Genomic DNA, 20,610 nt, shown 5'->3' on the forward strand with positions numbered 1-20,610 from the left:
AAGTTGAGCAGGCCGATATCCGGTGCGGGTCGATCGACTTCTACCCAGCTGATGGTTGTAGCTTCATTGAGCGCGCTTTTTATACGGTCAACAAGTAGGGGTGACGAGTCCACAGAGGTATCTTGGAGAACGGAGCGAAAGGTGTCCCAGTTGACCACAGAACACTTGCGGCGCAATCGGCGGGCCTTCGACGGATGAAGGCTGATGAGGATAGGGTGGTGGTCACTACCCCAGCAGTCGGGCTCCAGGTGCCAAGTGGGAGTGCCGGGACCCGACCACCACGTAAGATCCGGTGCGTATGTTGTACGTCGAGCCTGAGGCACAGCCCGCGTTGCTGAATTGGGATGGTTCAGTAGTACAAACAACGCGTCCGCGAAGGCGTCCCGCGCACGCCTGCCTCGAGGGCTAGAAGTAGGGTACCCCCAACCTGGGTGAGGGGCGTTGAAATCACCACCAACTAAAATAGGACACGCTGGGTATTGGCGACGGACATTCACTAACCAGCCCAGATTAATTCTTGAAGAAGAGCCACCGGCTGGTCTTATTTAGTATGACACTACCACAACAGTTGCCTTGGGTAACTTCACAGCTACTGCCACTACCTCCTGATATGAATTACACCAGTTTTCAAGAGAAAGGCAGACCTGAGGATAGCGCGTATCAACATACACTGCCGCCTTTCCTGGAGGGGCAGCTGTGTGCAAGCGACGGTCACTCATCGAAGGAGACACGTATCCACTGAAGCCCGGAATGGCAGGCAAGGCATTGGTCTCCTGTAGTAACAGGGCCCACACCTGCAGCTTGTTCATACGTAGACGGGATTTAAGCTCCCCCACTTTCGTGGAGAGCCCTCTACAGTTCCACTGAAGGACGCCACAAACACCTGTGCCCGCCATTTTGATTACGAGTCCAGCCGTTCCAAAATCACAGATGTCAGGTTGGATAACTGGCTGACCATGAACCGCACAAGGGATATTGTAGAGTTATCCGGCAACGGAGCTGAAGACCTGGTAGACTCTGCGACCGATACAGCAGGGCGTGACAGAGATGATGATGCAGCGGAATCGATAGTTGTAGTGGTGTGAGATTTGACTGCACGTCGCCGACGCGCAAGTAGTTCACGGTGCTGTCGGAGCTTGGATACCTCCGCTAAAAGTCGGGCAATTTGATTGTCAACTGCTGTCATATCATCACGCGGATGTTCCGGCCCGCTCTGCTTCTCTGTAACCAGCGGGCGATGGCGGTCTTTGCGAACTTTGTCACTGTAAGTCTGTTGGGAATGGGGTGCAGGCGGGTCGGGCTCGGAAAGCTCTGGCCAGTCGTCGTCATCCCACTGGAGCGCCGCAAACCTGTTAGATGTCGGCACTGGTTGTATTGCAGCATGCTGAGGCCATTGCTTATGAATCCCGCGACGAACCTTCTGAGTGGCCTTTTGCTTTGTGGGACAAGTTGGAGAAGTGATCTCGTGGTGGTCGGTTTTGCAGAGTCCACATCGGTAGGACACTGCGCCAGCTAGTACAGCTTCATCTGGCGCTGTAAATGGACAGGATCGGCGCATGTGGCCCGGTCGGAAACAGTTGCAGCGATAGACGACACTGGGTTTATATGGCCGAGGTCGTAGAATGCAGCCATAGTAGTACAGGCGGGCTGGGGGAGTTGGTGGGCCCTGCAAGGTGACGATGCAAGAGCGCCCCTTTCCCATGTAACGCGCTTGAATGACACGGTGAGTAGGACAGTAGAGCTCACGCTGGAGAGCAGTCTGGTCCTCGCCAGGGTCAACGTTGTAAACGACACAGCGCTGTAAATCCGAGCCCTCTACCAGGTACACCTGGACCGGCACGGTGACTTCGCTTGTTATCGAGCTACGTTGAAGCGTTTGCAAACGCTCGACAGCAGCCAATGTCGGCAGCCACACAGCGATGGTATTTGACTTCTTCCTGGCCGTGAAGCCGCGGAAGCCGGTGGTGCCAAGACAAGCGTCTAGATTCGCCTGAATAATCCTGTTCGGAATCTCCGTGAGGCTTGTGGGGGCCAGAGCTTTAATGGTTGCTTTATAGCAAACCGAGCCCGGTGTCGACACAACTGGGTGGTCAGTCGTTAGACAGGAACGCTTGCCTTGGGAGCCGCTGTTGGCTGAACTCGAATCTGGCGCAGATTGTTCCGAAGGACGCTTCTGAGAACCACGGGAGGCCGATGGCACAGATGGTAGCGCAGAAGACAAGTCCATAGGGGTACTCGTTTCGTCACGCACAACTGGAGCCCCATTCCCGATTGGTGTCTCGGAAGCCATCGCCGGGCTCCGCCCTGAGGGCAGATCGCTCACGGTCTGATGTGCATTTTGGGAAGGCGATGGGTGGGCTGTAGCCGAAGGACTTGGAGCAGGAACCAAGTTCTGCGATCCAGGCTCAGGTGTCAATTGCGCGGCCGGAAATGCCGTCGTGACGAGCGGCGCCGGCGAATCTACCGCCGCCAGCGCGTCACCGGAGGCACTAGGCCTAGTCCCGGTGGACAATTCAGCTGCAGGGCCGATGGAGTGACATTCGCTGAATGTCAAAAAACCAGACTGCGCACGAGCGTCCGCAGCGTCCTCAGATGTCTTGGGATCCAATCTCTCGATGTATGGAACGTATTTACGCGGAAGGCGAGATTTTTCACAGGAGCGGTGAGCAGCCACCTTAGCAGGGAAACTTCGTCGTCGTCGTCTCTCCACATGCACTTAAGCTCATGAACTTGATTTGCGCCAAGAAAACCTGTACAACCTTTCACACTTGCTTTATAAGAAGCCTACAGCCCCATCGATATGTCGGCTGCTTTTAACTGTACCAATTAAACTATTCAACTAATACAGATATTGGTGACATAATTTTATCATTCGAGTGTTCAGATTGGTAACCTGTGGATGTGGAGTAAGTTGACAAGTTGTGGGCATAATTAACGGAGCTGTGTTAATTAAACTTACTGTAATTGATATTAGGTGACTAAAGAAAATGAGCAGGTTGGAGCCTGTCCTCGAGATTATCTAGCCAAGCCAAGAAATTTTGATTAAACATGCTTCTGTAAGAGCTGTGCGAACAAACATTTTCCATTTAAGCGCTCTTGGAAAGCGTGCCTGACGCAGAAAAAGTACATATGTAAAGTCACATAAAGAACAGCGCTTCAAGACTGGGCACAAAAAAGAACCACACACACACTGCGCTAATAACTTGAAGCGCTGTTCTTTCTGTGATAATGAACCAACTAGCCCGTCAGTCAATCCTTGCAAACCTGTAAAGTCAACCTGACCGCACCTAGCCTTTTGTGATGCCCAGTGAGCATGTTCCTTGTGGCCAGTCCACTTTCGGTTTGTATTCACGCTGTTTTTTTCGAAGGCAAGCAGCTTAAAGTTTTAGTGTCAATGTAACAGTGAACGTGTGCCGCCGAAAGCTTGCTTGGTCGCAGAAGCGATGCATGACGCAATGATGGCGCAGATTTAGCGCGTCACTCTCATCAACACAATGCGCTGGCCCTGAAGGAAGGAAGATAACGAAATTGAACAGCTTGGTAGCTGCTCACGGAGCCGTGCCGATGTTGACGGTGCCATCGAGACGAAATCTGGGGCGGCGATATTAACTTCTCAGGCGGTTCTTTTTTATTTTATTTTACAGCGAAGCCGTTAAGGCTACTTTCCCCCAACTGTGTCCGTGTGTAGAACAAAATCAGGAAGGCAGTGCATTGCCAAGCCGACCCGCGGCGGAGGTGCAGTTCGCCATTAAGGGGCCCACATACCCAGCTTCGCTAATCATACTTCTTCACAGAGTGCAAGGGGACTGGGTTTTCTTTTTTTTTTGCATTGATTTCACTTTTAGAAAGAGAATGCTATAAACGTATTGTCATTCGCATAGAGTTTCTCACTACATTACCTAGAGGGAAATCTGGCGCTGCTGCGCTGTGGTATGCATGGGAATGCCGGTATATTGTGGATTCGGATTGGCATCGTTCTCGTAGAGACAGGGCGCCTTGGAGACGCGCTTGGCAAGTACCGTTCCGTCTGTCACAATGATTAATTTCCACTAGAACAGCACGTGAAAGCTGTTTCAGCTTTATTATTACGCGAAAACATGTTTTGTTTAACTATGAGAACTTGTTATTGTGTGTACGACTACATGTTACGTAAAAAGTATCAGGGGGCCGCTAAAGTTGGAGGACAGACGACAAGGTTCGCGCTCGCTTTGAAACAGTTGGTCGTCTGTTCTTGCTTTTCTTCGCTTGGTCATGCATCGTGGGTGAGTAAAGCTGTAATATGCGTGAATGGAAACATTTTATGAAGATTTTACTTTGAGAACACGTTATTTGCGTAGCCATATCCACGTTTTAGACGAAGCCTCTTACAACACCAGCCAACACGAGCCTCGCAGACAGATATACCGTCATTCCCATGACGGCACGGTGCCCCCTTAAGAAACTCCCATAGACGGTGGCGCCAGATTACCCTATATGTGTTATAGTGAGAAGCTCTATGGTCATTCGTTCTTGTCTCGTAGATTTATATACAGGTTTAAATAAACTCTATATCCCATTCATCCCCAACAGTATGTGTAAGCGGCGAAAAGCTCGCTAGCTCGCTCGCTTACACACACACACACACAGACGCACAGACGCGCGCGCATGCACGTTCGCGCACACTCACACAAACGCACACACACATAGATATGACACATGCTCGCCCGCATTCGCATCTACCCGCGCCCACGCATGCACACAAGCACAAAATTGTACGCATGCATGCAGACGGAACTGCACGCGCACACAAACATGCGTATGCTCGCACACGCATACACGCATTTGTGCGCATGCATATTAAAATACTGAGACACAAACACGCGCGCACACGCAAATATAAGTACACACGCACGCACGCTCAAGGTGTGCCCACCCATATACTCTCCCTCTCCTTCCCTGCTGCCTCAAATAGGGTATACACGGACGCCGCGGTGTATCCTCGAGAACGACGGGAAACACAACAAAGAGTGGTCGCGGCAGTAATAGACTCGGACTATAGGGAAATCGCTTGCGCGTCGGCACGGGATTGTACGGTAACCGAGGGAGAGGAAATGGCTGTTGCTCTAGCAGCTGTGGAGGGCTACCGCACAAATAGATCCCTTATAATTCTAACCGACTCCAAGGAAGCATGCCGAAACTACATTAATGGCAGAATCGGTCAAAAAGCACTCCAAATCTTCCTCCGCGCTGGCCAACAGAATAAACGCATCATACACACCATCTTTTGGGTACCTGGGCACACTGAGATTGAGGGCAACCAAAGGGTCGATAGAATCGCTCGCGAGCATGCAAACCGAGCGGAACTAAATAGAGATCCTGAGGATTTCATGACAGTGATCCCAACGTACTCTGACATACTAAATTACCATAGAGGGACGAGAATCAGATATCCCCCGCCCCACAATACACTCACTCAACAACAGGCAGTTTACTGGCGAAAGCTGCAGACAGGAACTTTCCCAAATTTACATATACTTTGCAAAATGTTCCCAAGTCAATACAGGGACACATGCCCGTGGTGTGGTGCAATACCCACACTTTATCACATCACATGGGAGTGCAATACAAATAAGGAATTCCACAAAATAGAAAATCCGAGTGCGGAGCAGTGGGAGAGCGTGCTCTCCAGCGGCGACCCTAGCCTCCAACGGAAGCTGGTGGATCATGCCCGACGAGCAGCCACGCTCAGTGGTGCCGTGGAATAGGGGCGCCAACCATGCAGGCCGGAGATCTTCATCAACCAATAGAAGATCAAGACATCCGGCACGACCGCTGAATTACTCTTTCTAGAGTAATAAAGTTTACTTCCTCCTCCTCCTCACAAAAAAATGCACGTGCAAACAGACTGAATCACACTCGCTCTGCAATTACCGTTCAAAACTACAGCTGTAATAAATCGCTTTAGGGTTTAAATTTCGCGCTTCTTCAAGTCAATGTGCCCTCTGCTGAGAGGGTGCAAGACCCATAGAAACTTTATGGCAAGACCATTTGCTCCTGTCGTGTGACATAACCGCCAATTCCCAACCAATACACTGCTTCATCGCACTTGCACCACCAATGCTCCGACTAAGTGCTATAAATACATATAGTTACCGATGATCGATGTTTATTTACAGATGAAGACCGGGATGGATGAGAGGTCACCACGATGTCGCCACCGAAATGTTGCCTTGTCTGCTACTGAGCTCGTCGTTCTCTTCTTGTTCTATCCACTCCTCTTCGCCTCGTTGCAATCCTCCTTTCGCAGACGAAGCCCACTGGGAGAGTCGCTGTTCTGTGGCGGGGTAGTAGCGCTTAAGGCATGCAACATGAACAAGCTGGGTGTTCTTGGATCGCCTATCTGTAGACAAAACCCGCGCAACCACGTAAGTTAGGTCGCTTAGGCGATCTAAAACAACGAACAGGCTCACAATGTGAGAAGAGCTTGCTGCACAAGCCACGCTTGCGTTGTGGGGTCCATAGTAGCATTTTCAAAATAAAGGGCTTGATGGGAGCTATCGTACCGATCCTTCGAGCGGTATTGTGGTGTCAATGTGCGGGCGCATGCTATTCGGTGGGCTTCCTCAGCGAGGCAAAGTGTCTTGGCGATGGAATCCTCAGCGTCCAGAGAAAACGGCATAATCGTGTCGAGGAAGCTCCGCGGCTATCGAGCAAAAAGCAGGTAGAAAGGGCTGTAATTCTTTGTCTCATGCTTCGCAGAGTTGTAGGCGTATGTTATGAATGGCAACACATCATCCCAGTTCTAGTGGTTAGAGGACACATACATGGATAGTATGTTCGTCAAAGTTCGTTTCGTGCGTTCAACAAGACCGTTGGTTTGCGGACGGTGCGGTGCTGAGTGACGAAATTGTGTTCCATATAGCCGAAGCAGCTCTTCAACAGCGTCGGCCACGAATTGACGACCACGATCACTCATGACCACGCGAGGTGGGCCATGGCGTAGGACGACATAACGCAACAAGAAAGCCGCGACGCAAACAGCGGTAGATGACGTACAGCTGTGGTCTCTGTGTAGCGTGTAAGGTGGTCTACACAAACGATGATCCATCGATTGCTATTCGATGACCCTGGGAATGGGCCCAGGAGGTCTACGCCAACTTGTTCAAAAGGTGCGTGAGGAGGAATCAACGGCCGCAGAAGACCTGGTTGGTGGTTGAAGGTCGTTTCCGCCGTTAGCATATATGTCACAGCTAGCCAGATATTGCTTTGTTGTTTGACGCATGAGAAGCCGGTAAAAGCGCAACTGCATATGCTGTAGCGTAGGGGCGAATTCAAGATGACCTGATGTTGGATCATCTTGCGTGGCATGCAGCACAGCCCTACGGAAACTATCCGGGACGACAAGAAGAAAACGGGTGCCACTGGCAGAGTGGTTGGTTTTGTACAAGTTGTCACGTATAGAAAAACTACCACTGGCTTTCGGATTCAGGGCCATGACGAAAAGAGGTTGCAGACTGACGTCTTTGCGTTGATCCTCCTGGAAGACAGTCGCGTCCGGAAATTCAGGTGCAATAGCGGCCAGACAGTCATCGAAAGTGTCTTTTTCAGAATTTGCCTTTAGCACTGGCAAGCGGGAAAGACACTTGGTGTCAGCATGACGGCGGCTGCTTCTGCATTTCACTACAAAATCACACACTCGCAGTCGTAAGGCCCACCGCGCTAGACGACCAGACGGATCCCGAAGGTGGACCAGCCAGCATAATGAATGGTGATCAGTGACTGTGCTGAATGGGCGACCATAGATGTAACAGGGAAATTTCTGAACAGCAAAAGCAGCTGCAAGGCATTCCTGCTCAGTAACTGTGTAGTTTCGCTCATCATTGCTTAAGCAACGACTGGCGTAGGCAACTACGTCTTCGGCGTCGTTTCGCCGTTGAACAAGCACTGCTCCAATGCCTACTTCGCTGGCGTCAGTATGAATTTCAGTAGGGCCACACGGATCAATATGACGCAGGTTGAGTCTGACGTAAGTAAGAACTGAAGTTGACGGAACGACGACTCACATTCTTGTGTCCAGTCGAACGATACATCCTTTTGCAACAGACGTGTCAACTGGTGCACAACGTAAGTGAATTTCGGGACAAAACGACGGAAATAAGAACTGAGTCCCAGGAAACTGCGCAGTTCCCGCGCTGACTATGGAGGCTTGAAGACTGACCGCTTCAGTCTTGCAGTATCACTCCATCATAGTCGATTAGATGACCGTGGACCAATGTCTGTCGCTCCCCAAACCTAGACTTTCCAGAGTTGAGAATCAAATCTGCTTTCTCCATGCATTTCAGAACCAGGCTAAGGCGCTCGTTATGCTCTTCAAAAGTGCGGCCGAAAATAACATCATCATCCAGGTAGCAAAGACGTATTTCCCACTTTAGTCAGCGGAGAATTTTGTCCATGAATCTCTCGAACGTCGCGGGCACATTACGGAGCCCGAACGGCATAGCGTTAAATTCGAATAAACCGTCCGGTGCAACAAAGGCGGTCTTCTCTTTATCGACTTGATCCACAGGTATCTGCCAACAGCCTGAACGTAGACCGAGGGGCGAAAAGTAGGCGGCAGAATGGCAGTCTATTACGTCATCAATTCGCGGGAGTGGGTATACATCCTTCTTGGTAATCGCATTTAGTCGCCTACAATCAACACAAAATCTCCACGAGCCAAAATTGTTACGGATGATCGATGCTTATTTACAGATGAAGACCAGGAAGGATGAGAGGTGGCCACGATCTCGCCACGAAAATGTTGCCTTGTGTGCTACTGACCTCGTCGTTCTCTTTTCCTATGCACTCCTCTTCGCCACATTACAATATGTTGTTACGAAAGACGACCCTCTTGGCGCACACAGTTGAAGCTGGTCGATACTTGGCTATTATATAGAAATGAAATTGCTTAAATGTTTGCCCATTCAGTTACGCAAATACATTGCCCTGAAGTTCCACAGAGAGAGAGAGAGAATAAACTTTATTCAAAAACCCTGGTCCGGGTTCGCCCGTTTTGTTCTAGTTGTCTGCCAAGCCGAGCGTCGTGATGAGCTCGATCATGGCACGTACGTAGTCGGAGGAGGAGTCCGCCAGCCACTCCTCAAGTGTCGTAGGTCTACGGGTGGGTGAGAGTTTGGCAAGGCTAGCCTGAATAGCGAGACGGCTCCCCGGACAATCCCACAGAATGTGAGCATTATCCGGGAAGCCGCCACATGCCATGCAAGCAGGTTTACCAGGCAAACCTTCAGAAGGGCAGCGGATTGGGCGAGTTGGTGTTGCATGGTAACTATAAATCAGTTGTAAATCAGTTGAAATCAGTTGTAAGTTCAGCGCAGTGTTTGTCTCCTCCTCATTCTGGTCCCGTCGTTTATGCGCTGTTTGAATTTTTATAGGCAAACCTTGTATGTAGTGTTGGAAGTGTGGGGACAAGAGAGAGTGCGTCTGTGCACGCCTACATAGTACCGCCTCTCTTCGATTCATGTGTGTATCCGCTTGTGGATACTTCATGGATTTGTTTAGTAAATCGTCAACTTTTTCGCGCCTTTCCGCCCGCGTGAAGGCATATTGCTCATTCAAACTCAATGGGTCCGCCACCACAGAGGAGGGCCCGGGAGATTTGCGCGGGATGTGGCATGTGCCACTTCGTTCCCTCTGATCCCTGTGTGACTCGGAATCCACTGAATCCGCACTCTAACGTTGGGGTGTGCGTTGAGGTGCGTTGTTAATGCTGAGTGTAGTGCCGCGGAAATGTTTCTGGCTGCGAGTGCCCTGCATGCAGCCTGGCTATCTGTTCGAATGAGCAGATTTCGTTCGTGTGGATTTGGCATGGTCGCGGCTTCCACGACAGCTGTAAGTTCCGCTTGATGTTGTGACGTAACATTGCAGTGTAGGCCCCATGGTAAAGGTGTAGAGTCGGTTGCCACCCCTGTGCAGAAGCCTCGATTATTTGGAGAGGCGTCCGTGTATAGGATCCAGTCTTCGGTGTCGTCCTTGAGGTGTAGTGCTAGACTTTTTCGTCTTTCTGGTTGTGTGTCTGACCCCATATTTCGAGGTATTGGGTCGACGGTAATATGGTCTAGCGTGTCCCACGGGAGATATTGTTGTTCCCTGTCTGGGCATTGTGGGACATCGTAGCCTAAATCACGCATAAATGCCCGTCCCTGTCTAGATAGCTTCAGGCGACTAAATTGTGCCTCTTGGTGGAGTTATTTCAGCTCATCCAGTTTAGGCAGCACTGCCGTCTCATCAACTCGGTTGGATCGCGAATATGCAGGGGTGCCTAGAATAAGTCTCGTTATCTGCCGGAGCATGTTTCAAGTTTGCCTTTTTGTGTTTTGGTGACTTGTAAGTATGGATATTGGTACATTATTCCAGGTATAGCCAGGGCCATGGTGAGTCTTCTGAGTTGGTGCTCTTTGATACCTCTCACCCTTTGTGTTGTTCTTGTAAGTAGCCTCTTGACTTCATGGAGCTGTTGAATCGTTTGCCGCACCCAAGCGTCCGCCTTACCATTGTCCTGCAGCAAGAAGCCCAGGACCTTGATATGCGTTTTTCTCGGGACAATACCTTGGTTCACTTGTAGTGTTATTAGTTTTCGTTCCTCTTCTGCCTGCGGTTCTCTTTGGTTGGTTACCACTATGTGCTCGCACTTGGCACTGGAAAGGGCGAGGCCCCTTTCTTGAAGGTGTAGCGCCGTGACATTAATACCTGTTTGCAGTTTCTCTTGAATTTCAGCTGCAGATCCTCTGCTGGCCCAGAACGTAATGTCGTCCGCATAAATTGTAAAGTGAAGGTCTTCTACATGCTGAAGTTCCACAGCATGGTGAAGGTGTAATCTCCAGAATTCCTGAGTATGTCCATGCTACAAGGCGCGATAGTGCTTTTATGCGAAGCATATTACGAGGGCTCAACCCAGCTCCTCAGGCGCGGCGGTGTCGCCATGAAACCACGTGACACCGTGACGTCACGACAGAGGAGAAGTGGCTTTGGCTCAACTCTTGCAAGACGGGCTGGGTGGGAATCGAACCAGGGTCTCCGGAGTGTGGGACGGAGACGCTACCACTGAGCCACGAGTACGATGCTTCAAAGCGGTACAAAAGCGCCTCTAGTGAATGCGGTGTTGCCTTAGAAACGAGCTGTTTCTAAGGCTCAGGCGTGCGACGCTTGCTCAGGCGCACATTTCGTTGCCGCGCCGAACGCTGCGTTGCTCGACGCTCACCGCGTCCAATGCGGGGCGCGTAGTCGCTGGCGGGTCGACGGGAACGCTGTCGCGTTCCACTCTTGAAGGCGAAGCAGGGTAACGCATGAGTTGTTTCTTCGTCTAGCCGAACCAAATATAGCCAAGGAACAGCAGTTCACCAGGCTAAACAGTGGTTCAACAACTAAAATAAAGGCTAGTATGCTTCGCATCCTGGGCTTAACCTTAGCTAAGCCACAGCCATTTTTTTTAACGTAACACAGAAATGCGCATGCTTGTTGTTATGTTGTCTAAGGAATGCAATTTGATAATAAAAGTGATGACTTAACAAATAAGCAACCCATTCCTACGCTTTAGGAAGTAAAAATAGAAAATAGAATATTTGAAGAGCCCCCCTAGAAAAAACTGAAACCAAATCTTGAGTATTGTGTTTCGGCCATCTGGTGGGAGGCTGTAGAACTCGGTCCTACGTGGCGTTAAAAAAAGAAGTATCACGCAGCACGTCATCGAACCGCTGCGAGCATGACGCGGAACGATAGGTGCGAGCGAATAAACGACTCGGTGCCGGCTTCCAAGGTTTCCCTAAGAGATACGCTCGGGTTTTTATAGATACCACGTGACCTTGCACGACTGTGTTTCAAAAATTGCTTTTGGGAACAGTGTTACGCCATGTGTAGAGAGTAGAAATAGGCATCAATCGAAAGCTGTCTCCAAACCACATACTCTGCAGCGGCTGCTACGATAGACGCCGTACTTTTATCACAGCGTTCTTGTCTCGAAAATTGAGTACAAATTTTCGTTGTTTCTCTAGGCTTCCATTGCTGAATCTTTAACCGCTCTAGGAACACAATTCTTGAATGCCACAGCGTGATCATTGCATTTGGTTCGTATGGATTGTCTTCCGGAACATATCTGCCAGCTGCCTCTTTCAATAATCGACCCGGAGCTTTTGTTATTCGCGAAAAACCCGCTCCTTCTATTGAAAACGCTCTAGCTTCGTGCCGGGACCGCTTGGGGCGCTAATTGATACGTGTCCAGAAAAGCTGGTTATGCACCTTTCATAAGTTGGATTTGGTGCTTAGAAAGTTAAGAAGACGCTGTCCTATGACTGCCGATTTTATCAGCAATCGTATGCTGACAAATCTGCAATAGGAGCAAGGACTACTGGACATGTGTAATCACGTCTAGAGGACCGGAGAGATCTCAGAAGCCTGGGAGACAGCATGGGTGGTGCCATTAATAAGTACAATGATCCCCGACACTATGCAATGACTTAGCGAACTTACCTCACATGCTCTGGCGATGCCCCGCGTTACGCGGCGATGAAAGTAACACTTCTTCACGCTGGGATGCTGTCCTGCACAGCCCCAACCTCGAAGAACAGTTATGGGCTGTCCAACGGGCCCGCGACGCAGCGGAGAGGCTCGGCCTCTCTGTCCCGACGTGCGAGCGGCCCGCTGCGCGCTAGGGCGCGCCCTAAAGGACCCTAATAAAGTTTTAACGCGATAGCGTTAAGGAGCTCGTGTCGCAGAAAAGCCGGTGTCGTCGGCGTCGGGTGTCGGCGTCGGCGGCGTTGACCGTGAGCGATAAATCACGGCAGGCGCTTCATAAATAAAAAGCAACTTCCAAGATTGGCCCGGTGGGAATCGAACCCGGGTCTCCGGAGTGTGAGACAGAGACGCTACCACTCAGCCACGAGTTCGATGCTTCCAAGCGGTGCAAACGCGCCTCTAGTGAATGCGGTGTTGCCTTCGAAACCAGCCGTGGAAAGTTATACTGCGGTGTATATCGGTAATTATGAACATGTAACGTACAGAAGTCACAATTACACGAGTTGCGAAGTGCGTTTCCGCCGCATTTCTTTTGCGCTTTCCGCACACGCAGAGCCATCTTGCGGCAAACACAGAAGACCCCCTCCTCTCAATGTACGGCGCTGCCCCGACAGGAGGCGCGCCGCGCGCGCATTGGGACCGCTGCCAGGCGCGTCGCGGGACTCCCTCTCCCCTGACGACGCTTCGCCGTGCTTCCGGTTTAGATTACTATCTATCTCTCTGCCCGTGCCGATCACGACGTTTGGCTGGCGTAGATCGTTTCCCCTCCGAGACACCGAGTTCTTTGGTTCGTTTCGTTCGCTCAGGCGCACGTTTCGTTGTCGCGCCGAACGCTGCGTTGCTCGACGTTCACCGCGTGATAGGTGGGCGCTAAGTCCGATGCGGGGCGCATCGTAAGTGATTGCTGTGCCGTAGCGCATTGTCTTATACCCCTTGGCGGGTCGACGGGAACGCTGTCGCGTCCCACTCTTGAAGGCGAAGCTTAAGCGTCCTCCAATTTTTTCATCCATCCATCCGACCCAAGTCTCATACTGGCCAGTACCGCTAACATCATGCGTATCAAAGTTGATATAAAGACTAATTTGTACGTGGTTAAATCGGTATCTTGAGCAAGGAAGTAGACTGCCATTTTAAATGACCGGATTTCATCCACGGTTGAGTGCTTTGGACAGTGATCGAGCACCATCGTGTCGATGGCCTTTTGACACTTGCCATCTTTATGAACGTTACCAAGCATGCAACTGCGTACTTCATACAGGCCTCATCAACGGACTCCAAGCCATAGCCACCTCGGGAATTGCTCTTCGATTCGTATATGAATTTCTCATGGATCGATGTGTCCAGGTTAATCTCGAAAATATAATGAGCGAAAAGTGACACATTTCCCTAGGCGCCCCACAAGGAAGTGTACAATCTCCCTTGATCTTTAACGTTGCCATGTCCAGTAATCCAGACGCACTGAAAGTAGGTTGGATGGCTTTAAAAATATCCATCTATGCAGATGATATCTGCATTGGATCTCAGGGTACCTACACAAACGTTTGGCCCCGATAGCCCTGGGCGTTATCTACATCATCGAATGGCACCTATTGATGCTTGGCCTATATTTATCAGCGGAAAAATCTGCCTTCCTGATTTTCCCGTGAATGAAGCGGTAGTCAACACGCCTGGGGCTAATATCAGGGGTCAGTCTACTTAGGGGTGACTTGTGTCCGTTTCCAGGGCGTCACCATCGACAGCAAACACTCTGGCGACGCGCGGTTGAAAGTGTTGTGGCTGCATCAGTGCAAAGAGTCAACGCACTCTGTCGCTTGGCAGGCGGACGTTGGGGAAACAATCCTATGTCCATGTCCATGATTAAACTGAACGATGCACTGATAACAAGCCGCATTCTCTATTAGCTGCCGCCGATATCACCATCACCGACTCAATTCGAGCGCATTAAGGCAGTACAATAGAAAAGGACTTCGCTTGGCAACGACTGTTCGTCGGGCATCTTCTAACAAGAAGATTACCAATGAAGCAGAGTCTCTTCCACTCCACATTTTGTCATCGCGGGCCTTGTCGGCGCAGCTACTAAGGCTGAGCGATTCCCTCGCAGGCCCGGCGCTCCTCTGGCGGCTAAGAGCAAGAACTCGCTTCCATTTCCATGTGGCGCTGAACACCTTCCGATGTTTAGGATTGGAATGACCTAAACGGATTCATCTCGACGCGCCATGGTCTTTTTCGGACGTGACCTGTAGCCTCAGCATACCGGAGCTACCGGGCAAAAGCATCGTTCCAACTGCCGAAGCAAAATTTCTTGTACTGGACTCCAGGAGCACAGCGTATCAAAGCCACCTACAAGTACACACAGACTGGTCGGCGTGTGCACAAACAGATAGCTGCGCAGTGGCATTGGGCATACCCTCCACGTGACACGGCCTGACTGCCCGGATCGCGTAGTTTCGTCTACTGCAGTAGAAAGCGTAGCAACTACAGCGGATTTGCTAAAACTACGGGCCTACTTGCCCGATATGTCGTGGTGTTGACGGACTCAAAGTCAGCGTTACAACGATTACGTTATGGCCTACCTCGAGAAAAGTTTACAGTGCAATCTGGGGCACTGAATAAAGATCTAAAGAGCAAGGGATTTAACGAGAAGTTTCAATGGATCCCATTCCACGTAGGAATTCAAGGAAACGAAAGGGTGACGCTCTCGCACGCCTATATCCTTATGTTCCAAAAGCGAGAGCACCAGACATTATCCAAAACTCTAAGGATACAATTCGTAGTAACTTTAGGGCGGTTCGCAGGACTCCACCCCAAGCCTGTGTGACCCCTGGACTTACTCGCGAGGAAGCGACACTGTTGTACCGCATCAGAACCAACTCCACGTAGACCCCGGCTTGGTGTCAAGACTGGATGTTGCGCTTCCCCTCTTTGTGACTTCTGTGGGGATGTCGACGACATTGTACATTTCATTTGGCTATGTCCGCAATTTGATACAGAAAGAAAAGTGATGGTCGACAGCGTGCAATATAGTGGTCTTACGCGCAGTAACTTTGAAGATTTAGTTTTCCCCGGAGAGTCAGTGCCAATCGGAAAGAGTGTTCAAAGACTGCTGATTGCCTTCCTGCGAGGCACGCGGCTCACAGACACCTGGTGACACACTACGATCTCAACTCATAGGAGGCTCAGGCGGAGCAATAGCCGGCTATGTATGCCAGGCTGACCCCGCCTGCTGCCACATCATCACCACCACCTCCACCACCTGGTGGGTCCTCACTTGTGGTTCTCCCAATTTTTAATGGTGATCTGTGCGTGAGAACACACAAACCGGGGCAGTAAACAGGGTACGTTTTAAACTGTTGTTTAAACTGTCGCTTCACATGCTGGGCTGAAGCAATGCCACTCTCTCACATTACTGCGGAGTCCGTAGCTCAGGCCTTCTTAAATACCTGGATTTTTCGTTACGGCGTACCACACACCATAACGACCGAAACAGGAAGATAATTTAACTGGTCCCTCTTTCAAGATCTCTCCCGTCTTCAGGGTGTAACGCACATACGAACGACAGCTTATCACCCAAGTTCTAATGGCTTGGTAGAACGCTTCCATCGTCAAATAAAAGCAGCACTTCGTGCCCATGACTCCATGAATCCATGGACAGAACGCCTGCCTTTGTTTCTACTAGGTCTTCGCACAGCTCTGAAAGCAGGTGCACAGTGTTCCTCAGCAGAACTCCTTTCCGGCACGCAGTGGCGTAGCTAAATTATCTGGCACCCGGGGCCCATAGGTCTTCTGTCACCTCCCTCCCCCCCCCCGTGTGTAGTCGAACAATTTCCGGGTGTGTTCGGACGTATATGACACCCCCCACCCCCCCCCCCCACCCTGGCCCCTTGCACCTGGAGCCCCCCCCTTTGTTACGCAACTGCCGGCATGACGCTTCGCATACCCGGCGAGTTCTTCGCCTCGGAACCGTCATCTGCTGACCTACTATGCTACGCCGACCGCCTTCGTATTACAATGGTCACCGTTACATGTACACCACCGCCGCTCCATAACGGCTGCGGGAATGTTTACATGAGCCCATCTTTACTTCATAGCAGTCATGTATTTATCCGTCACGACGCTATTCGCACTCCTTTACAAGCTTCTTACGACGGTCCCTTTAAAGTCCTCAAGCGTAACGCCATGCTTTTCACACTTGTCAACGGACACAAAGAGACAATTTCCATCGACCGCTTGAAGCCAGCTTATCCAGACTATGGCAGTGCCATCTATACAACTTAAACCGCTCAACGGCAGTGCCTTCATCGCTAGAGGGAGCCATGTAGTGGACAGTACTCATAGAGCCCCGCGGTAGAAGAAAAGACTGGACTAGCGCCATCAGGCATATAAGCTCGACTATGGCATAGCCGCAGCACCAACGCAGTCATCTGTTTAATAAATGACTATTCTTTTGTGGGCCTTTTGTTTCTACAATATTACAGGTGCACAAGCGGGCGGTGAGGTGTCTACTGGAAAGATATGGAAGGCTTAGTGTCTTTTTCATCAGGCAAACTCTGGCTAGGCGGGAGTAGTTAAAAAGCTGGGAGCGCGTGGAGCAGTTCTGAACTGATCCGCCTGCTAATCGACTCGTTGTTAGTGTACTAAACGAAAGAGGCATACTCGAGTTTTGGGCGATGAATTGTTCTGTATGGCAGTACTTTTAACAGCATGGGTGCAAGAGAAAAATTGCGACGAAGAAAACTAAGCGTGTAGTTGGCAGTGTTAGTAACAAATGGTACCTGTGCATTCTTGGATAGATCACTTGATATATGAACACAGATATGCTTAGCTATGTTAACATGTGCTAATCGGAAGCCATTAAGCAGATAATTGTATATTGTTACGGGGTAGAAAATACATGTATTTACAATATATACTGCTATGAGGTTGTAGCTCAGTAGTCAGGGTAACACCATCTACCGATCGACGAGACCCTTCAACCTCCTTTTTATCTCACAACGTCCTTTTGTCCACTGCGGCACAAACTCGTACGTGACAATATATTAGGGCGATTGGTCTTTTCGTGTTCTCATGGCTTTACATTTATTAACAATAAGATTCATGTGCCGCGCTCTACACTATTTACCGATGTTATTGATATCAAATTTAAGATCACGATAGTCGTAATGGTTAACCTTTTCTCTCTATACTTCACTTTATTACCTTAAAGGCCCCCAGCATTGGGGGTATTACATAAGGGGTGGGTAGCTAATAAAAGAAATTAAATACACAAGAAAAAGATGTTTAGGTACAAGTTTGCTCGCTGGTAAATAGGTTAATTATACAGTTCAAATACGTGGATGGGCAGGTGATTGCGCCGATGTGTGGAAGGCCGTTCCAGTCTGAGGCTGAACGTGGGAAGAATGATGAGGCAAAAGTGGCAGTGTGCGCTCGTGGACGGGCGACTTGAAAGGGATGACCAATGCGGAGTGAAATGCGTGCAGGAGGACTGATGTATATAGGGTGGATGATGAAGTGAGCTGTTCACGATGCAATCGAGAACGAAACGCTTCGGTTGAGACATTCCGTTACGAATATTAAGAACATATAAAAAAGGAGAGGTCACCGCACGTATCCTCACGGCACACCAGATGTATCAGTACCGCGTCACGAGTCGTGCGCGAGAAGCTGTTGCTCAGGAAAAACTATATAATTTAATACACTTATCGGTGTTAAGAAACGTTTCAAAAAAATTGCGTGTAAAGCAGTGCCAAAAGCTTTAGCAAAAACGATGAAAATGCTGTCAACAATTGAAGCATGGTGCAGCATGTAGAAAACGAGATTAGCAATTTTTATTAATTACGTTTCACGCAAACATTTTTTATGCCAACCATTTTGGCACTCTAAAGAAGTCATATTAACCAGTTGGAGTCGAAGACTCGAACTGGTTAATGAGTCTGGTATGCAATATGTGAGCGGGGTAATGAAATGGGGAGGTAATTGAAAGAATTGAGAACATCACCGAAGTTATGCTCTGGAACCACCTTGCCAACCTTCCAGTCAATTTCTTTATTCAACATGAAGGCATCCGAAACACCACTCATTTTTACAGAATAAGAAATAGAACGCACGCTGAAAAAGGTTCTGCACTTGCAGACGCCCTTTGTCTACTGGAAGACACGTCTGCGTTCTATTGACGCAGTGCTGTCGTAAAACATAAGTATATACCCGTGTAGTCGTTTATTTTCGTCAACGAAAAACAAAAGAAAAGAAATAAAGACGGAGCTAGTGGGTAGCCTATGACTAGATAATCGAATGTTGTTGAAGACCGCACGGAATATTGAAATGCGCCAAGTACAGCAGATGGTGCGAATATGCTGCGACTGATATAACAAAACTTTTTTCCCGTCCTACACCAACGCCAATTCGCAGCTAACCAAAAGGAAAACACAGCCTTGACCCCTTTATGGTCTGTGCAACGTAATTGTTTAGCAACACTATTTGGGGCAGCACATAGGCGTTCAAAAAAAAATGAAGCAGGAATTTGACTGTGGGATTCCGGATACGAACAGGCGCTTTTCAGTCCTTTAAAACTCTTCCTTAACCAAGCAACGCAAAAGAAAAAAAATTGCCCTCTTCAAAGGATGTGGACTTCGCCGATGAAGAGGATGCGGTTGGTGTTCTGGTCCCTGATGTAGTACAGGAAAGGGCGATCAACGGTGAACAAAACGGGTGGTGGTGGGGCATTGAGAGACGAGGCAGCCACAATGTGCAGTCCTGTAACGGCGGCCGCGACGGTTCCTTCCTCGTTAACCTCGACAGCTGCTTTGTGCACGGCGTCGGATATGTGGACGGGCGTACCCTCGGTGATTCCGCTGAAGTCAGCCGAGCTTCCGAACACGGCGTTCAGCCCGAGCGCCTGCATCGCGGGCACCAAGTTGTAGGTGAGACTCATCTCGAACTTGGGCAGCCGGAGTACGACGTCTTTCCTGTGCAGATTTCTGCCGAGTTCTTCGAGAATCGCGACCGACAGGCCCTCCCTGAGTGCCCGAAGACCAGTGGGGGTGTCCGGGAGCACGACCACCATGCTGAACTTACCACCCTGGTACGGGATTTCCACAGCAGATGCGTGTAAGGCGTCGATACGGGTGTGCGACAAACGTGTGCTGAGGTGCATCGCCGGTTTGCTCACCTCAGTAGTTCCGAGGTTGAAGAAGGGCTTGTTCACGGTGTCGGCGACGTCGAACTTGGTAACCCAGGTACCCTTGAAAAAGACGGCGTTCAGGATGAACAGGATGATGTTCAGCGGCTGACCTTCAGGCAAGATGCCGGAAATCTTTCCCCTGGTTTTGTCGCGCACCCAGGCGTTGACTTCGGCCGCCACACTGGGGCCTTCGTTGGCGAAGTCGGCCAACCGGAGCTCCGCGTCGAAGACATCGCGCAGCTGCTGCTTGTAGTTGTCGGTTACAGGTAAGCCGTTCTGCGCGAGGACCATGTTGGCCACGTCCAGCGTCACATTCGGCGAGGCCGCGAGCTGCAGCAGGTTCTTGTAGGCAGAGAGCACTCTTGCTCGGTCTGTGAGGCCAACCGCAGTGTGACCGAGCACCGACCCCAGCTCGTTCTCCGAGCTTCCCCGGGCACCGGCGTAGGCCATGCCAAAGGCTGCGGCGATGCTAGTCGGCGAGAAGAAAACATTGGCTGAAGGATCCCGAATCGCAAGCTGCTTCAGCAGATTCACGGCGAGCTGGTTGTGAGCTTTGGCGAGTAGCGCGTCGTCGTCATGTTCGCAGGCGACTACGACGAGCGTCGCCGCGAGAAAGGCAAACTTCGCGAGCATTGTGCGTATTCTTAGAACGTCAGGCTGCGTGTGACTTTTGGCCTCGGTTACAGTTCTTTATAAAGCGCTCGTGGTGACCTCTATTTTCCCGGAGAGATTAGTTATTTTGCCGTATTGCTGGCACTGTTGTGTCGGGTGAGCTGTACAGCCTCCCTGATTTTTAATAATATAGCGCGAGCGTCGACTGAACTGCTTATAACAGCTTATAACGGCGATAAGCGTGCAACAAGGCGAGAGTTCGCGCACGAGCCTTG

General features: G+C 50.2%; 1 protein-coding gene across 1 annotated transcript; it reads right to left on the reverse strand.

Moving 5' to 3' along the window:
- Window positions 1–18,573: 18,573 nt before the first annotated feature.
- LOC135920339 (iripin-2-like) lies at window positions 18,574–20,404 on the reverse strand. The gene has a single exon (XM_065454557.2). It carries the CDS (start codon window positions 20,354–20,356, stop codon window positions 19,157–19,159), a length of 1,200 nt encoding a protein of 399 aa, XP_065310629.1. The 5' UTR covers window positions 20,357–20,404; the 3' UTR covers window positions 18,574–19,156.
- Window positions 20,405–20,610: the final 206 nt, after the last annotated feature.

The sequence above is a fragment of the Dermacentor albipictus genome, chromosome 1 (genome assembly GCF_038994185.2).
Source record: "Dermacentor albipictus isolate Rhodes 1998 colony chromosome 1, USDA_Dalb.pri_finalv2, whole genome shotgun sequence".
NCBI classification, from domain to species: Eukaryota; Metazoa; Arthropoda; class Arachnida; order Ixodida; family Ixodidae; genus Dermacentor; species Dermacentor albipictus.